Source organism: Rhinichthys klamathensis, unplaced genomic scaffold (genome assembly GCF_029890125.1).
Source record: "Rhinichthys klamathensis goyatoka isolate OS25496 unplaced genomic scaffold, OSU_Roscu_1.1 h1tg000011l_1, whole genome shotgun sequence".
In the NCBI taxonomy this organism is placed as follows: Eukaryota; Metazoa; Chordata; class Actinopteri; order Cypriniformes; family Leuciscidae; genus Rhinichthys; species Rhinichthys klamathensis.
The window spans coordinates 20,737,106-20,754,227 of NW_026606564.1; the positions used below are offsets into that span (position 1 = coordinate 20,737,106).

The 17,122-nt window shown below is 40.3% G+C and overlaps 1 protein-coding gene across 1 annotated transcript in view; it reads left to right on the forward strand.

Moving 5' to 3' along the window:
• Positions 1–17,122, forward strand: part of LOC130100740 (corticotropin-releasing factor receptor 2) — a 95,254-nt gene that overhangs the window by 22,913 nt on the left and 55,219 nt on the right. Inside the window, exons 3-4 of the mRNA XM_056266329.1 lie at positions 10,353–10,438; positions 14,538–14,644. Coding sequence (XP_056122304.1) covers positions 10,353–10,438; positions 14,538–14,644 — 193 coding nt within the window. The remainder of the gene's footprint in view (positions 1–10,352; positions 10,439–14,537; positions 14,645–17,122) is intronic.

Genomic DNA, 17,122 nt, shown 5'->3' on the forward strand with positions numbered 1-17,122 from the left:
TGCAGTCGCATCAGCGACAGCGCTGAAGAGGTAAAAAGAGGAATCCGCCGCCTGGAGGAACTGGTCAGGCTGCCTCCACCCTGTATGGCATGGCCATCCTGCATGTCCATCAGGCCAATCCAACGGCACTAGGCTAGTCCTAACCCAGGTTTGATGCAGGAGTTGCGCTTGCCATGGCTCTGGGTCGGGTGATGCCCCCCCCCCTGGTGGTCCAGGAGCGCCATCTCTGGCTTAATCTTGCGCAGACACGAGATTCTGAGAAAGTGTCACTTACTCGATGCTCCCACCTCCTAAGGTAGCCGCTTTCGTGACACTGTCCAGGACTTCTCACAGCAGTTCTCGGCAGTGAAGAATAACACGGGCTCCACTCCGTCCCCCGGTGGAGGGCTTGGAGGAGATGGATTATTCTTTTCATTTATTTTTTCATTTATATTAGGAGGTGATGCCAGACGTTGAAGGGCCGATGGCTTTTCTATCACGTTTAGAAAAAGAGCAGTTTCCTCATTCCCTGGGTCATTCTCTCACAATCGATGCTAATGGCCCTCGTCATCATGATGGCCATACACCGAATGCTTGCACAGGGAGCTCTATGGATGCAAACTCCTTGCCTCCTCACACTCCACTGCAGCTCACCCGCAGTCAGGTAAGTGAGCAAGGTTGGTGTTTCAATGCCTCTATGGCCCAGTCACTAGTTTGAGACGCATGTCCTTTCCACATGGCAACATCTGCTCCGTTGCAGGAAGGATTGTTACCTTGGTGCGGAGCTGGGAAGCATGGATAGCGCTCTAAGGCACCCGCCCAGGTTCAACAGCGTCCTGTTTATCTCAGTGTAAGGCTAGAAAATGTCTGTCCTGTGTCCGAGGATCACGTTCCTTCTAGCGAAGAGCCTGTTCCTCCAGCCGAGATGAAGAAAGGAGAAGAATCGTACCAAAAAAGGTTGTGGGATGAGGGAAGATCTGTGATTATTGAATGGGGCCCTGCACAAACTCCTGTTAAAAATGCTGACACAGAAAAGCATTCTGACATGCGTACCACATCAAGATTGGTTCACAGTGATGAACCTGAAGGACGCATACATTCATGTCTCAATTCTCCCTTGACACAGACCGTTCCTAATGTTTGCCGTCGAAGTACGAGCATATCAGTACAAGGGTCCTCCCTTTCGGGCTGTCCCTGTCACCTCGCATCTTCACGACGGTCACAGAGGCTCCCCTTGGCCTGCTAAGGGGAGTGGGCATTCACATTCTCAATTAACTCTACGACTGGATAATTCTATCACTCTTGAGTTGTATTGTGTGCACAAAGGGACCTGATGCTCGAGCACCTCAGCCGTTTGGGGCTTCAAGTCAACTGTGAAAAGAGCGAGTTCTCCCAGAAGCAGAGCATCTCTTTTCTCAGTGTAGAATTGGACTCAGTCACTATGACAGCACCTCTTATGAGCGAGTGCACACAGTTGTTGCTGAACTGCCTGAATTCGTTCAGGGGGAAAACAGTAGACTCACAGAAACCATTTCAGTGGCTCCTGGGGCAAATGGTGTCCTTGGTGGCGATAACACAGCTCAGGTTGATGCATATTTCAGCACTGGCTTCAGACTCAAGTCCTGAGATGGGTTACATTTTCTATTTTAATTGAACATAGAACTGTGATTAGCTCTCTTCAATTGAGGATAATTCTCTCCTCTTCTCCACTAAGCAAGTGGCACAGATATTGAATTTATGATCCATATTGTTACAGTTTTCAATTATTACTTGGGTTTATGCATAAACATGCCCAGAAACAAAAACATTAAAGCTATCACATGACTTTTTTTTAATCACTTTTTCCTTATAACATTGTGAAGGTCTTACATACTATCCATTTTGGCCTTCATAAACGTAAGTGCTTTTACTTAAACAAATGGAAGAGATGCACTGTGACTCTAAGCTCATTTGTCTATTTCAACCCAGACTGATGCTGTCACACCCCAAAACCTCATCATCTGCATGCAGAGAGAAACGGTCACTCACTTACACCAGAATACACATATAATGATGGATGTAAAAATAGTCAAGTCAAGTCAAGTCACATTTATTTATATAGCGCTTTTCACAATACAGATTGCATCAAAGCAGCTTCACAGTGATAACATGAAAGTAGTACAACACAGTTCAATAATATTGTTGAATATTAAATATCCCCAACTAAGCAAGCCAAAAGCAAGGCGACAGTGGCAAGGAACCAAAACTCCATCAGATTGGATGGAGAAAAAAACCTTGGGAGAACCCAGGCTAGTCAGGGGCCAGTTCTCCTCTGGCTAACAATCATAGGGTTTCAAAGAAGCTTTACAGTAAGTGCATATCAGAAAGTACCTGAAAAAAATACATTTAGTTAATCATGTAATATTAAGGGGATAACATATCGCCGGCGTTGAGTCGTCTCTTCGCAGGCGTTGAGTCGTCTCTTCACAGGCGTTGGTCTTCTCATCACAGGCGTTGGGGCATCCGAAATCCCCGTGAGAGGCAGGATACAAAACTGGAGCCTACGAACGCCATTTTTCTCGGGACAAGCGTCCCGAGATAACAGCAGAAAGGCAGATGGGAAATAATTAGCATAGCTGATGTTCATAATGATTTCCATTACACGGGAGTAGGTGTTAGAAAACCATAATCTCACAACTCTCCGCAACCCAAACTCTCCGCAACCCAACCGCAACCATACGGACCGACCCGTTTGTCTATAAGGCTGTCGAGCCCCACTGGTGCGTTAAGCAGTTTCAGTGGCAAACGGTTCCGTATGGCATAGCAGAGGACTAAAAGGTAAGCATTATGTGAATGCTTGATTAAAGAGACACGTCTTTAGTCTAGTTTTAAAGTGTGTCAGCGAGTGTGTCAGCGAGAAAAATATTATAGAGGGTTGTGTAGATATTTCACTGGAACTAACATTATGTTTATATTGAATTTCATTTCGTTATGTATTTGTTCATGTTCAATGTCAAATAACATTTATTAATGTATCAGCTAATAATTGTTGTTTGAAAACAAGGTAATTTATTGTAATTTATAGGGTTAATGTTAATTAGCGAGTGCATGAATGGCTTGGGTACGCAGAGCTTTCGCAGCTTAGCTATATGGACCGCACACCCCTGATCTATCTATCTATCTATCTATCTATCTATCTATCTATCTATCTATCTATCTATCTATCTATCTATCTATCTATCTATCTATCTATCTATCTATCTATCTATCTGTCTATCTGTCTGTCTGTCTATCGGTCTGTCTGTCTGTCTGTCTATCGGTCTGTCTGTCTGTCTATCTATCTATCTATCTATCTATCTATCTATCTATCTATCTATCTATCTATCTATCTGTCTATCTGTCTATCTATCTGTCTATCTGTCTGTCTGTCTATCGGTCTGTCTGTCTGTCTGTCTATCGGTCTGTCTGTCTGTCTATCTATCTATCTATCTATCTATCTATCTATCTATCTATCTATCTATCTATCTATCTATCTATATGTCTGTCTGTCTGTCTATCTATCTATCTATCTATCTATCTATCTATCTATCTATCTATCTATCTATCTATCTATCTATCTATCTATCTATCTATCTGTCATCTATCTATCTATCTATCTATCTATCTATCTATCTATCTATCTATCTATCTATCTATATGTCTGTCTGTCTGTCTATCTATCTATCTATCTATCTATCTATCTGTCATCTATCTATCTATCTATCTATCTATCTATCTATCTATCTATCTATCTATCTAATATTTCATTATCTATCTATCTATCTATCTATCTATCTATCTATCTATTAGGGGTGTAACGATTCGTTTTAACAACGATTCGATTCGTATCACGATACGTGGTTGTCGATACGATTCAAGGACGATATTGGTTCATTTAGAACGATACGATCCGAAACGATTCAGTGACTTGAAATCGATTCAGTAACTTTTTAGCCAAAAATGCAACCAGTGTGACTGAAATAAATACCTGGATACTGGTCAGTGCAGGTAAAGTTTCCTAGATTCCTGTTGTTTCTTGTAAGGGAATCAGGTATCAATTAATTATGGATATAAACAAACAAGACAACAAAAATTAATGGCAAATGCATTCACATTTTATTTGAAGTGCAACCAACACTTTAGATTGAATTTGACACAAAAGTTTAAACTTTTCTGCTCTCATTTTCACTATTCAAAACGTTTTGAATAAAAGTACAGTAAGTGCAACCAACATTTCAACAGTAGGTTTACCTGCTACTTCTGCTTTTGTTTTTTAACAAAAATATTGCAATATTAATATAAAAAATAAAGTGCAACCAAAATTTCTTCAGGTTGAATTAGCAGTGGCTGAACCTGCTACTACTCTCATTTTAATAAACAAACAATATTTAACAAAAGATCAAGTGTAACCAACTACTCTTCAATGACTAAAGATTTTTTTTCAAAAATATCAATTGATCAACATGATCTGGCCGCAGAGCACTTCTCTGTGCATTCACTATGTCGCCAGCAGTACTAAAAACTCGCTCTGCTGGCACACTGGTGCCTGGAATGCACAGGTACCGTTTAGCAAGGGTTGAAAGTACAGGTAGCTCTTTCTCCTGAGATCTCCACCACTTCATGGCATTTTCAGTCAAAGGCAACGCATCTTTTGCTCGGTAGCTTATCACCTCTGCTCTGGCTGTCTCGCTTGTGGATTTTCTTTCTCTTTGGGTGAAGGAATCGCCAAACAGTGCATCTAAGGCTTTCTTCTTACAAGGAGGTGACTCATTTGGAGCTACAATATAATAAATGTATTTCAAAATATAGTCATGTCTCTCATTAATACAAAACAACAATCTTTTGTTGGCATCACATGAAACACACCTGTGGTCTCTTCATTGAATCCTGACAGCTTTGTGCTTGAGCTTCCCTCATCTTCCTCCTGATTTCCCATTGCTTGCATCTATTGATGTAAGAATGTGTGAATTGTTCAAATTTCTGCTCTGTAAGACTAAACACATAGAAATTTAGAGGAAGATAAGAACCGATGAGATTTGAGAGAGGATAAATGAAAGGGGAGAAGAGAAAAGAGGAGGGGAGGAGATGAGAGAGGAGAGGAGAGTAACCTGGTCTGCCTCAAAAAACAGTTTTGCGTAGACCTGTTCTCTGTCCTCTTTTTCCAGGTAGGGCAGTTCTTTAAATCGTGGGTCCAACGCTGATGCTGTGTAAAGAACAAGAATATTGCATTCATTGCATTATTAAATTAAGCCGACCTGACGTTGCAAGTGATGACCACCTCCTCATACATAAAATAAGCAGAAGATTAAACTTAGTATGTTTAAAAGAAATGTGGTACAGTGATGTTAAGCCACCAAAAACTAAGAATTTTATAGCAGATATCTTGTTTACTTTTCCATATGAAAAAAACTCAACTCAAATTCAAACTTGAAATAGTAAAGGTGTGGCATTTTACAAATTAATAACCTTAAATAGTAACCTGGTTGATTTTAATTAAGGCTCCAAATTAATTACCTATGTTGAGAGCATCTTGGGTGCCACTGTAGCGTGTGGAGAGGTCATTGGCCATCACCCTCTTGATCTCTGCAACCAGGGTTGAGTCGTCTTCACATGGCTGAAGGTGTTTCAGCAGTTTTGCTTGAAGTGGAGCAATTACAGAGAGAGTTGGCTGGTCTTCTTCACACATAACAGTAGTTGCCATTTTGACAGGACCCATCAACTGAACAATGTCTTCCATGTTGGCAATATCACTCTCACTCAGCGTGCCTACATCTGTGACCCCCTTTTTTCGTAGATCCTTGGACATCAGAGTTGCCATTATAGCTGGCTGTTGTTCCAAAAAACGTTCAAGCATTTCGAAGGAACTGTTCCATCTGGTGATTATGTCTTGGATCAGTTTATGTTTTGGTAAATCCATCAGAGTTTGTTTTTCCTGTTGGGCGTGACATGCAATCGTGCTGCGGTGAAAATATCCAACAATTTTTCGCACTTTCCCCAACAACCTGGAAACACGCTCCACCCCCAAACCCTTCTGCGAGGCGAGGTTGAGTGTATGTGCGAAGCAGGTAATGTGTGGACTGAACTGGGCTTCTGCACCGGCCACAATCATGTTCCTGGCATTATCTGTGACGATGGCAGGATTCTTGTCTGAGATTTCCCACTCCATGCAGGCTTCACGCAGTCACGCGCCAATATTTTTACCAGTATGGGCTTCATTTAAAACTCTGGTTTGCAGAACAAAGGTCTTCATTTTCCACTCCGGATCAATGTGATGAGAGGTAATTGTCACATACCCTTGATTTGAGCATGACGTCCAGCCATCCGTCGTTATGGCTACTCGTTCAGCTTGAGAAAGCGACAGCTTTACGTCATTCTTAGTACTTTCGTACAATGCAGGAATAACTTTTTCTGAGAAGTGTGGTCGGCTTGGTATCGTGTACCTTGGCTCCAATGTTAGAATCATTTCACGGAACCCCGGATTTTCAACCACACTGTACGGTCGCAAATCTTTGCAGATAAACTTGGCAATTGTTGCCGTGATGTTTTTCGCCCGAGCTGAGTTTTGGCCTAGTCTCTGACTAAACATGCAGGCGAGGCCTGAGGCTTCTGCAGAGTTGACTTTACCTTGCGCTGCGGCTGCAGTAGCGGGAACGCTGCAAGAGGTGCCTGGACGGTCGGTGTTGTGTGAAATCCCATGGCGCCTTAGTAGGTGGCTAGAGAGATTTGTCGTGTTGCCGTTGTACTTTACTTGACCTTTGCATATTCTACAAACAGCGAGCGACTTATTTAAAACATCGCCGTCTTTGCAAAATCCAAAGTGTTTCCACACACTGGACCGCAATGGAGGCTTGATGATTTCTCGCTCGTCGGCATCTCCTCTGTATTCCGCCATGCTATGTTTTGACTTTGCGCCGCTGCTGGCGCGTGGCGATGACGTCACATATAGGCAGACTAAATCGAGTAATGTTTAACGCCTTTATCATTAAAAGTGCTAAGAAAAAACGTCCATATAAAGTCTGACGTGCTTAAATCTAATACGTTATTTCCTAGTATCGATACAATCGATTGATTACCTTTTAAAACGATATTAGATCGATATATGTCGTACGGAATGCCAATTTGCCGAGCACAGATCGATGTAGTTGGATCATAGGAATATAAATCGATACATCGATGCATCGATGAATCGTTACACCCCTACTATCTATCTATCTATCTATCTATCTATCTATCTATCTATCTATCTATCTATCTATCTATCTATCTATATTTCCATCTATCTATCTATCTATCTATCTATCTATCTATCTATCTATCTATCTATCTATCTATCTATCTATCTATCTATCTATCTATCTATCTATCTATCTATCTATCTATCTATCTATCTAGGTTCTGCTATTATTAAAAGCCAAAGAAGAGTTTACTTAAAAGTCGTAAATTCACTTTTATTTATATAAAGCAGCTTCAGAGTAATAAACAGGGAAATAGCGGATTCACTGATGCACACTTAATCAAATATGAGACAAATTCAGCTGTATAGCAGCTCTAACAAGACAAAATTGCCATTTTTCAGCTTGAGTCAGTTCTGTTCAATAACAGTGTTGATGCTGCAAAATGTGTTGTTTATAATACAAATTTGTTTCAGCTATAAAGCAGCAATACAGATGAAAATAGTATCATCATCCAGCATCAATTCATCTCAATTTTTGTTTCCATCCAAAAGTGTCAGTGCAGTCAAAAAAAAAAAAAAAAAAAAATACTGAATAGTAAGTGTCTTTTAAATCCCAACTATGCAAGCCAAAAGCAACAGTGGCAAGGAACCCAATCTCCATCAGGTGACAGAAATGAAGGGGGAAACTAGACTCATTCGGGGGGCAAGTTCTTCTCTGGCCAAATAAACTAACATGGCATGATTTTGAATCCAGGCTGCATAACAAGTTTGACACTGAAAACATATGTTGTAATTTGGAGATATTTTTAAGATTTAAAAACGTGGTTATACAATTATTAGAAATGTGGCTGAAATGTCTGGTTTGCTATCTTTGTGGGGACTCTCCATAGATGTAATGTTTACTAAGCTATCTAAATGGGGACATTATATAGACGTAAGGGTTTTTTATACTGTACAAACTGTATATTCTCTCCCCTTACACTAACCCTACCCCTAAACCTATACCCATCACAGAAAACCTTCTGCATTTATACATAAAAAAAAACCCCTTCTATTTCTTGATTTTTATACCAGATTTACAAATGAGGACGGATGTTTTTGGAGATTTTATCAGGGTTTGGTCACTTCTGGGTACAAATATGTCCCCAAAATATAGTTTGTACACGCAAACTATACACAAAATAAGTAGGCACACACACACACACAATTTTACTGAGACAAGAGTTTAATTATGCTAAGTATAGGAATGTACCATTGTTGGAGAACGGGTGTTTTTACATCTGTTATATTCCATTTTCAATGTAAATTCTAACTTTTCTTTTGCATAAGAGAGTAGATTATTTTTTCTGAACACTGTGACCAAATATTTCTTCTAGTCTTAATTATTATTATTTTTAAATGTGTTAAATCTTGTTTGTGGGTTTGTCCCTCCTAATGGTGTAATAGTGCTGGCCGCCAGTATAAATGTGCTTGTCTGTGTCTAATTATTGTGCCCTGGATTTCAACCATGCTTTCAACCGAGTGGAGCCCTTATTGAGCGAAAACACTTTCTGTCAGAACATTCTGTAATCCCATATGCCTTAGTGCAATGGTCATCACAATGCACTTTATACACAATAGTTGGATTAAGAATAGGTCATAATTGGTCAACCAACCACATAAAACACACTTGGCTAATGTCTCTCAGTCGCCCACTGATGAACAATACAGAGATTTAGTGGCTGTTTACACAGTTTTTAACTAAAAACAGAAAACTTGTCATGCTTATTGGCCATTCACTTACACAACAAGGGCGTTTGGGGGGTAACGGGTTTCAAAGGTCAAGTTTTTGAAACAATACTGTTTTCGTCTCTGTGTAAAAAAAAAATGGGAAAAAAGGTGAATTTGTGAAAAGATGTCATGACATTGTCACAACACAAATGGGACGGCACATCCCGATATACAGTAATTATCCCCTAAACTAAAGACAATGTCACGAAGAAACAAGCCATCTTGTCTAGTCTCACTTTTGCCGCAAAGCCATAGTCTACAACTCTATAGTCTTTGGCGCCCTCAGACTTCAAACTACGCTGCACCTATTCATCAGCTTACAGATCATATTGACTTGTTTCCCAAGACATCACTCCAGACGCAACCAGACCTCCAACGAATGAGCAAACCTGGGAAACCCCCTTTGAGTATGCAACGCCACAGAAGGGAATCCCCATTCAAAGATGCAACCCAAGAAATGCAAGAAATACCTCCAGTTTCTAGCTGAACTGTCTGGTGCATTAAGAAAGATTCATATCCTCATTGAAAACTCAATGCAAAGTTTAAATGAATGATTGATGGTTTGTTCAGGTCAGGGATATGAAATTGGTTCAAGGGGGAGCTGCAGAGCAAGCCAAAGTTTGTGCATGTTTCAAGAGATTTTGACATGTTAAGGGCCCCAAAAGCCCTAAAAAACCTTGAACAAAAACAATAATAATACTTAGGAAAACAATAGGAACTGGGAAACCCCTTTTGAGTATTCAACAGCACAGAAGGGAATCCCCATTCAAAGATGCAACCCAAGACATGCAAGAAATACCTCCAGTTTCTAGCTGAACGGGCACACTTTCAGTGTTTGGGAACTAAAAAACTTGAAACAAGAAGTGATTTCTTCGTTGAGTATGGATAGAAAAGCTGACTCATTCTCTATTAAAATGGCTGTAATAACGAGATGCAGTATATTAACAGGTTTTTGAAAAAAAAACTAATTAAGTTGCCAAGTGCAGCTTGGAAAAGAGATTAGAATTTTCCATTAAAAATGAAAAAAGTAAAATAACCAGAGCAAAGCAAGAAAATTTAAGCATGATGGTTTTTCAAAGATATGCAAAATAACTCCTTGGAATAAGAAACTAAGTAAATCCCTCTGTGCCTTTACAAATTACAAGCTCAAATATTTAAATAGAAACAACATATCAAATAGGTAAACTCTAAACTGTAAGGTTTACCTTAGAAAGAGCCAACAGCCCTTGAAGTAGGGAAGGATTTAAATGAGTCAATGCCATTGAGCTGTTATAAATGATGTGTGTATTCAGCAAGGACATTTTCTTTTTCTTATGTGAATTTGAACTTATGACTGCTGAACAATGAAAATGTTAACCTCTGTGGGCTTTAAGAACTACACTGACTTTTGAATTCCTTTCATTCCCTGCAGGAATTGCTTACAGAGAGTGCTTGGACAATGGTACATGGGCACTGAAAAGTAACTACTCCAACTGTGAGCCCATTTTGGAGGAAAAGGTGGGTAAATGTGTTATAAGCCTGAACTGTACTCTCCTGAACTCTACTGTTTTGGCTTAAGTGATGTCCCCAGGATTGTTTATAACATTTCATTAGTAAAATAAAAATAGCTGCAAGCAGCGATGATGGATCATCACTTGATTCCCCTGGGAATATATATTCAGTTCAGATTCAACAGGTCACATTGGGAAATAAGATCTGGGCACTTCGCTGGCCGCTGGCATTCCTGTCTTGCAAGAAACCACACACATGATGAGCACTGTGGCTGGCGGCATTGATTGTCCCGCTGGAGAGTCCTGTCAGCATGAGCCAGCTGAAGGATAGCACATGAGGGAGGAGGATGGCTTCCCTGTATATCACAGCGTTGAGATTGCCTGCAATGACAAGAAGCTCAGTCCGATGATGCTGTGATATACCGTCCCAGACCATGACGGACCCCCACCTCTAAATCGATCCCACTCCAGAGAACAGGCCTCGGTGTAATGCTCATTCTTTCAGCAACAAATGCGAGACCTATCATCACCTCTGGAGAGATAAAAACGTGACTTTTCTGTTAAGATCACTTTTCATCATTCCTGTCTTGTCCAGCAGTGTGTGCCCTCATTGTTGCCGGTGACATCTGGTAAGGACTTGCCCTACAAGCCCTCAGTCCAGCCTCTCTCAACCTATTGCGGACAGTCTGAGCACTGATTGTGCATTATAGTTGCTTTAGGCGTCCTTTACCAATGCCGCATGTGTGATTTTCAAACACTGATCCTGTGCATGTGTTGTTACACGTGGCTTTCCACTGCGAGGACAACTTTCTCTCACTGTAGCACTGTCTTTCTCACAGTACAGATATTGCCATTGCCCTGGCCGAACCACCGGCTTCTTTCTTTTGGTGTTTTTCAGAGTCAGTAGAAACGTCTCTTTGGTGTCCTAAGTTTTAATAACTGTAAACTTAATTGCCTTCCATCTGTAAGCTGTTATTGTCGTAATGATTGTTCCACAGGCTATTTTGATGTTGCAAAGGTATCTTTAATATATACGATAGCGTGAAAAGTGATTATTACCAATTTTTATTTTTATTTTTTTACAAAACATTAAAGGAGTAGTTCACTTTAAAAAAAACTTTTGCTGATAATTTACTCACCCCCATGTCATCCAAGATGTCCATGTCTTTCTTTCTTCAGTCGAAAAGAAATTAAGATTTTTGATGAAAACATTCCAGGATTTTTCTCCATATAATGCACTTTACTGGGCACCAAACTGTCCAAGGTCCAAAAGACAGTTTCAGTGCAAACTGCAAACTGTTCAAAGGGCTTTAAACGATTCCAGACGATGAATAAGGGTCTTATCAAGCGAAACGATCGCTCATTTAACAAATAAATAACAAAGTTTAAGTTTTATAAGCTCAAATGCCCGCCTTGCTCTGTTCTGTGTGACTCTCCTGTTTGAACTCGTTCATCAAAACGAACGAATCTTTTTCCGAGTCAATTCGTTCATTTCGTTCGTTAAATGAATCAAATGACTCGAAAAAAGATTCGTTCATTTTGATGAACGAGTTCGAACAGAGTCACACAGAACAGAGCAAGGCGGGCATTTGAGCTTATAAAACTTAAACTTTGTTATTTATTTTTTAAATGAGCGATCGTTTCGCTTGATAAGACCCTTATTCATCGTCTGGAATCATTTAAAGCCCTTTGAACAGTTTGCAGTTTGCACTGAAACTGTCTTTTGGACCTTGGACAGTTTGGTGCCCAGTAAAGTGCATTATATGGAGAAAAATCCTGGAATGTTTTCATCAAAAATCTTAATTTCTTTTCGACTGAAGAAAGAAAGACATGGACATCTTGGATGACATGGGGGTGAGTAAATTATCAGCAAAAGTTTTTTTTAAAGTGAACTACTCCTTTAAGTTTGCCAGACAGTGCGCAGATCAGAGAATGTCTGTCTCCAGTCAGCAAACGAGATTTGTGTCTTTTTGTCTGATCCATAACAGGACCCTGAAGTGGCTAAACTGCAGGGAAACCTGTTTCAAGATGAGAGAATCTGACTCAATGAGGATAAAACTGTTGAGCAGTGAAACTGACAGAGCAGAATCTCAAAGTAACACAGTCTCATCCCAAGAAGTCATATAACTGACGTCTTGGGACGTCTTTTGACCATACGTCAATATCCGCCTTTTTAGGGTACCCTTAAACGTCGGTTTATGACGATCCTGGGACGTCATACAACTGACGCTTTACCTTTAACGTCAGTTAGGTGACGGGGTAGGTTTAGGGGTAGGTTTAGGTCTGGGGTAGAGTTAGGATCCGATAACGTCTTCTAACCGACGTTTAAGGGTACCCTAAAAAGGCGGATATTGACGTATGGTCAAAAGACGTCCCAAGACGTCAGTTAAATGACGTCTTGGGATGAGACTGCGCTGCTCAAAGACAGGGAGGAGAGAGGCAGATATTCCAATGCATTCTCATCCTAGGGCGTCATATTTGACATATTTTGACATTTCGTCTACATCCAACGCACATGGCACCCTTTAGCGTCAATATGAGACGCAGATAGATATGGGTAGGTTTAGGTCTGGGGTAGGGTTAGGGTTAGACCGCTAGGAGGCGCCTTCTGGCCCATATCTATCTGCGTCTCATATGGACGCTAAAGGGTGCCATGTGCGTTGGATGTAGACGAAATGTCAAAAGCGTCAGTATATGACGCCTTGGGATGAGAATGGGCTGGATATTCTTTGCCGGTCTGACACAGTTCTCAGATTATTAATATGAGGATGAACATGCACCACGGGGACTCATCCTGTTGAAACCACGATGCTCGTGTGAACCAAAACACTACTCCTCCCGCTCCGAAGTCCAAAGTGACGGTGAACAGGCACATATTCAAGCCGAAATGTGAGCTTCCAGACTTGAACACAAGTGTTCATGTGTAAAATGCCCGGCACATGGTCCGGGGAGATTGAGAGAGCCTTGAGCTCCACATGGGATCTCCAGCAACCCGACTCATGCTGCGACTGCAACCGCAGGACCACGGTGTCGGGGGATTACTCTTTTTCTCGAAAGAAAGCGCACTTTGAGTGAAGCACTTAATTTTTGCAAACCAATGCAGTGTGAACAGCTCGATAAGCCGCTGAGCATGGCGAGAGCCAAAACACTGAACACACTTACAATGAGTGTCCTTGATCATAATAAGCAAGAACACGGGCGCACACACTGATGAAAATGGCATTGTGTTCCACACTAAGGGAAGATTAACTCGACTTCAAGCCACTCGCTGAAACACAATAAAACTCTGAAGACAGAACGGCCAGATAAACCGTCTTCCTGAAGAAGAGAAATCTGAGGACGGATGGCACTTGAAAATGGTCCTTTATAAGTCACTGCAATTTGTGTACTTTCTTCTTATTGTTTTCTTACGACTAAAAGCTTCCCTGCTCAACCTGAACTGTTTCGATCGGTTTAAATCAATTAATGCTATTAATCTCATTGCTTTTAGGATCTGTTGTTTACAGAATCCAAAACATTCTGAATGACATGCATATCATAATCCATTTGGCTCAATTATTTAGCTTTTTACACATATTATGAAGTAGCCCATATTTGACTTAAGTTCACTCGGTAACACTTTATTTTACAGTGTCCTTGTTACATATGTTACATGTACTTACCATAGTAATAACAGTAAATTATGCATAATTACATGCAACTAACCCTCAACCAAACCCTAATCCTGCCCTGACCCTATAGTAAGTACATGTAGTTCATTAATATTACTCAGCACTTAAATATATAATTACACTGTAACTATGACACCTTAAAATAAAGTGTAACCGTTATAATATCACATACTCATGCATCAGTAAACTTCTCTCTTCACTTCACATGACTTGATTCTGCAAAAGGACAGTTGAATCCTTCAGTGTGTTGTCTGCGGCGTGTGACCTCTTGCAAGGACTGGAAAATATTAAGCAAGGACAAAATGGTCATTGAGTAATAACTATTGATTTGTGCTAAAATTGCAATCATTTATCATATTATATCATATCACATGCTAGTAAGAATGAATGACTTCTTTATCATGGCAGAATTGATAATGGATCTGTTTTCCACAGAGGAAGTACCCCATGCACTACAAGATAGCCCTCATCATAAACTACTTCGGTCACTGTATATCTGTTGGCGCTCTCGTCATTGCCTTCGTTCTCTTTCTGTGCTTGAGGTAAGTGTGTCAGCTATGTCTCAGCACTAAACGGCAGTAAATTAACGAGGGCAAACCTTAGTAAATCACCTTGCATGATTCATTTAAATACTCTCCCACATCTTATCAGCGCACATTTTTCACTGCAGCTGGAAAAGATGGTTTGCGCTGGAAGCTGTTAGTAAATCTGACCCTAAGCCTTAGACTTAAAGATAATTAAGATTGTACACTCACCTAAAGGATTATTAGGAACACCACACTAATACTGTGTTTGACACCCTTTCGCCTTCAGAACTGCCTTAATTCTACGTGGCATTGATTCAACAAGGTGCTGAAAGCATTCTTTAGAAATGTTGGCCCATATTGATAGGATAGCATCTTGCAGTTGATGAAGATTTGTGGGATGCACATCCAGGGCACGAAGCTCCCGTTCCACCACATCCCAAAGACGCTCTATTGGGTTGAGATCTGGTGACTGTGGGGGCCATTTTAGTACAGTGCATTGTAGCATTGCATTGTCATGTTCAAGAAACCAATTTGAAATGATTCGAGCTTTGTGACATGGTGCATTATCCTGCTGGAAATAGCCATCAGAGGATGGGTACATGGTGGCCATAAAGGGATGGACATGGTCAGAAACAATGCTCAGGTAGGCCGTGGCATTTAAACGATGCCCAATTGGCACTAAGGGGCCTAAAGTGTGCCAAGAAAACATCCCCCACACCATTACACCACCACCACCAGCCTGCACAGTGGTAACAAGGCATGATGGATCCATGTTCTCATTCTGTTTACGCCAAATTCTGACTCTACCATCTGAATGTCTCAACAGAAATCGAGACTCATCAGACCAGGCAACATTTTTCCAGTCTTCAACTGTCCAATTTTGGTGAGCTCTTGCAAATTGTAGCCTCTTTTTCCTATTTGTAGTGGAGATGAGTGGTACCCGGTGGAGTCTTCTGCTGTTGTAGCCCATCCGCCTCAAGGTTGTGCGTGTTGTGGCTTCACAAATGCTTTGCACAAATACTCAGACCGGCCCGTCTGGCACCAACAACCATGCCACGCTCAAAATTGCTTAAATCACCTTTCTTTCCCATTCTGACATTCAGTTTGGAGTTCAGGAGATTGTCTTGACCAGGACCACACCCCTAAATGCATTGAAGCAACTGCCATGTGATTGGTTGATTAGCTAATTGCATTATTGAGAAATTGAACAGGTGTTCCTAATAATCCTTTAGGTGAGTGTACACATACACTAAAGGAAACATTCGGTCATCATACTGTAATATCTACTCTAATTTTCTCTTTTTTGAGGAACACTCAACGATAATATTGTGAAGAAGTCACTGGTCGTTTTTTTTTTTTTTTCATTAAATGCCAAATAATGGGGAATTTTAACATTTATTTTATATTAAAAATGACATAAACGCATATAAAAATATTCTCTTTTTCAAATCTTCTGAAGTCATATGATAGCTTTGTATGAAAAAGACAAGTCATTTTTCCTTGTGCTCTTGTTTACTTAATTAAACATAATAATAATAAATATAATTTATTTATAATAATATTTATACTAATAGTAGCATTTATAATAAATGCATTTGTGCCACAATACAATATTTGTACAGTGTTAGTAACTGCAATGTGATTAACTATAAGGGTGGTGCAGGACTGAACAATGTGTAATGTGTGTGTGTATGACACATTGTTTTCCAGTTTAACTTGTCAATAGTTTACACGGTGGCTGTTTTCAGCTATCTTCACCTCAGATCCTTTAATAATCCCATATCATACGAGTGTATTGAACAGCATGCCGGGTTGAATGTGTTTGGATCAGGCGATCTGCGCTGTTATTCGTGTGATAGAGCCGCAGAAGCGCCATGCGTAACTGATGTGAGCTCAGTGAGTTCATATCCAGCGCTCTAGTCTTCTGTCACTCACACGTGACAGCTATTTATGGAAAGATAATGAATTCAAAACTGTATTATGTCATTATGAATGCATTGTAACCTTTCCAGTGCATTTGATGTGTGTAACTCCTGCACCACTGAGAATCACTACACAGAATAACACAGATATCGACACCCATCGAGTCTAACACATGCCATTGGTGGATCCAAATCTGCTGGGACAGTCTCAAACAGAGTCAGTGGTGTGAACAGTAAACATATGAATCACGTGAGGAACTGATGAAATTAAACATGTCATTTTTTAAATATGCAGACCTCATTGAAAGTGTTACTGAACATTTCTATTAAATGGGCATTTTTATCAGGGTTCAGGAATTCGGCTAAGTCATTTATTGCAATGTATTACTTTCAAAAATGTCACTGATTAGAGTCAAATTAATAACAAATGCTAATTTAAAAGAAAAAATGTCAGATGGACCTCTTTGAATCCTTTAGCTGTCTCTAGCTCCTCTTCGCTCTCTGTCCCATATTCATGCTTATGTATTTCCATAATCAGATCATGCAATGCTGAAACTGTGTCACAGTGTAA